Consider the following 3,022-nt stretch of genomic DNA (forward strand, 5'->3'; position numbering starts at 1 on the left):
GTTCGCTTTTAATCAAGAAACAACAAAGAAGAAGGGCAGATGCCCAGATGATCACAGCTAATCATGACATCCGTCCCAAGACACGCAAACAGAAAGCTGAGTCTGACGATACAGCTTTATTGATAAGCCAATCTCAGAGCAACATTGCCCTCAGTGGTTCGTAAACACTTACTCTATAGAAACCAGAGCCTCAATGTTAACATGTAATTGTTGTTTATTAGTCATTAGATTAGTCATCTTATTTTTTTTTTAGTTTTACAGAAAATAACAACCTACCTGTTTATTATCAGACATGCAACCTGAGCAGATTTATGAAAACACGGTGGAAGAGATTTGTTTAGGAGAACTGACCATTTCGTCCAGGACAGAAGAGGCTTCGGAAGAGGTAGCTGATTCTGTTCCGGTCATCACTAAGAAAATCGATCTAGAGATCAGCCCGCAGCACAGCGCTAAATGCACGTTAGACACAGAAGGCCAAGCAGATGGGAAAAAAACTAAAAAGAAAGGTGTGAAAAAGGGGCAAACAAAATGTAAGTGTTTTTTTCCATTTTCAGTTGTAACTTTTGTATCTGCCTTAGTGTGATGTGCCTTTGCATTTTGTTGAACTGAACACATTCTAGTACTTGAGGCCAAACCTGCATTAGAAGGGGAGGAAAATGAAGGGAAAGAGCAAAAACCAGTGAAGAAGAAGGATAAGACAAAGGAATCTAAGGAGAAAGTGAGGACAGAAGAACAGTCTTGTAAGTGCACCGGAGAAGTGTCTCCATTGTTAAACATGATACAAGTTAAAGGCCATTTCCTGCAGCACAGCCCAGTGCCTCATCCATAAATAGGAAATAACCTGACATTGGCATTGTTAAAATTCCAACTCGTGGTATTTTCCAGCAATTCAGACTGATTCAGTTGTGGAAATCAACATTAATGAAGAGAAAAAACCTGAATCAGAGAGTGAGGATGAAAGAAAAGACTGGACAAAGAGCCCCATCCCTCCAACACCAAAGAAAAAACAACAACTAAAACCAAGTATACAAATCTCCTGATATAAAAATGATATATGTCTCCATATGAACCTTTTTTGTTTAATGATGGTTTTGTTTGATGTGGCCTGATTGTTATTATTAGTTTTCTGTCTTTGTAGTGAGATGTCATCTCAGTGACAGTGAGGAAGAAAAAGAGGACGAAGAGGAGGAGGACAAGAAGAGGGAAGCTAAAAAAACACCAAAGAAGTCTAAAAAAGGAGCAAAAAATAATGACAATATTGCTTCTTTAAACTCCAACTATAAAGAGCCTTCCTCCGACAGTGATTCTTTGGACATGGGAAAAGTAAGACATAGTCAAAATATAGACGAATTCATTCATTTAGTGTTGTACGTGTGTGTGTGTGTGTGTGTGTGTGTGTAATTTTGTGTATATAATTTTAGTATCATTGATATACTATTATATTTTTGTTAATATTTTTAAATAGATTTTATGTTTTACCTTTCCATTTTAATTTGAAAGCTTTTAAGCCCCGTTCACACCAAGAACGATAACTATAAAGATAACGATATTAGCGTCCACACCAGCGAACGATATCGTCTGTTTATTCTTAGTGCACGCGTGTCTGCCACTTTAAATTCTCGAGCTCGTTATAGCAGGATGGATTCTGATTGGCTGTCAATGTTTGTATCGTTCATCAGCTGGAAAAAATCGTTCCGAAAATGATTCCAACGATATCGTTTCTTTGTGCCTTTATCGTTATAGCTGTGGTGTAGACTATGTGCTATTCTTTAATATTGAGAACGATTTTTAGAACTACATCTTTATCGGTATCTTTATCGTTATCATGATTGGTGTGAATGGGCCTTTAGAAAGCTTCGGTTTTTGCCCTTTTTTTGAGTTTTTGTTTACCTTGTCCATACAGCTTTTTTTATTCTTAGTTTATTTAGATTTAGTTATTTTAGTACTTAAACTAAAATCTTAGCTTTTTCGGATTTTATTTTATTATTTTATTTTATTTTAAGTTGATATTTATTTTATTTCAAGTAATGAAAATGACACTTTTAATGGTTTTTGGTTTAATTAATACAATAACCCTGTGTTTTATCTTTCTCGTGCAGTCCTCTCCGATGTCTTTGGAGGATCTGGAACAGTTTGCCATGCGTCCTGCTCCAAGAGATGTGACTATTCAGTGCAGGATCACCAGAGACAGGAGGGGAGTGGAGAAAGGCATCTTTCCCACATATTACCTCCACATGGAAAAGGAGGATGGGAAAAGGGTTAGCCGAAGTGTGAATAAAGTAAAATATGAGAAATAATGTCTTTTTTCATTGCTTAACATATCATTGTTCTCTTCTCCAATGTTTCGGATGGGCAGGTCTTTCTGATGGCTGGAAGAAAAAGAAAGAAGTGCAAAACTTCGAATTATTTGATATCAATCGATCCTACCGATTTATCCAGAGATACTGACAGCTACATAGGCAAACTAAGGTCAGTACCATTAAAGTGTGTATCACAAATATTTGTTTGTAATTCTGCCCGTGCTAAAATATAGAATTTGTCTCCTCAGATCAAATGTCTTGGGGACTAAATTCACTGTGTATGATAATGGCGAGAATCCAGAAAGGAATCCATTCATTAAAGAAACAGATACACTGCGACAAGAGCTAGCAGCAATATGTTATGTAGGATGCTAACTGTGTGCTTATTTTTCTTTAGATAGTATATATCTTTTACATTCTGTTCTGATTGGGAAAAAAAGAAAACTTACTCTTTTCTTTACTGTCACACAGGAGAAAAATGTTTTGGGTTTCAAAGGACCTAGAAAAATGACAGTAATTATTCCTGGTATGCATGAGAATGATGAGAGAGTTGTTATTCGGCCAAAAAGTGTGAGTATTATGTTGTGGATTCTTGATAATCACTTTTTTTTCATCAATTGCAATATTACGTTTCTTCTTTTGGATATACACTACCATTCAAAAGTTTGGGGTCTGAAAATTTTTTTATGTTTTTGAAAGAAGTCTCTTATGCTCACCAAGGC

The 3,022-nt window shown here is 36.0% G+C and overlaps 1 protein-coding gene across 1 annotated transcript; it reads left to right on the forward strand.

Annotated features, from left to right (window-relative positions):
- Positions 1–5: 5 nt before the first annotated feature.
- LOC107742669 (tubby protein-like) lies at positions 6–2,963 on the forward strand (the record flags this gene model as incomplete). The annotated part of the gene is made up of 9 exons (XM_016555715.1): positions 6–156; positions 291–530; positions 621–740; positions 886–1,023; positions 1,139–1,323; positions 2,100–2,258; positions 2,357–2,469; positions 2,549–2,663; positions 2,772–2,963. Coding segments are annotated over 9 exons (1,413 nt in total), but the record flags the coding sequence as incomplete, so codon positions are not given.
- Positions 2,964–3,022: the final 59 nt, after the last annotated feature.

This window comes from Sinocyclocheilus rhinocerous, unplaced genomic scaffold (genome assembly GCF_001515625.1).
Source record: "Sinocyclocheilus rhinocerous isolate Xijiao unplaced genomic scaffold, SAMN03320098_v1.1 scaffold10935, whole genome shotgun sequence".
Taxonomy (NCBI): Eukaryota; Metazoa; Chordata; class Actinopteri; order Cypriniformes; family Cyprinidae; genus Sinocyclocheilus; species Sinocyclocheilus rhinocerous.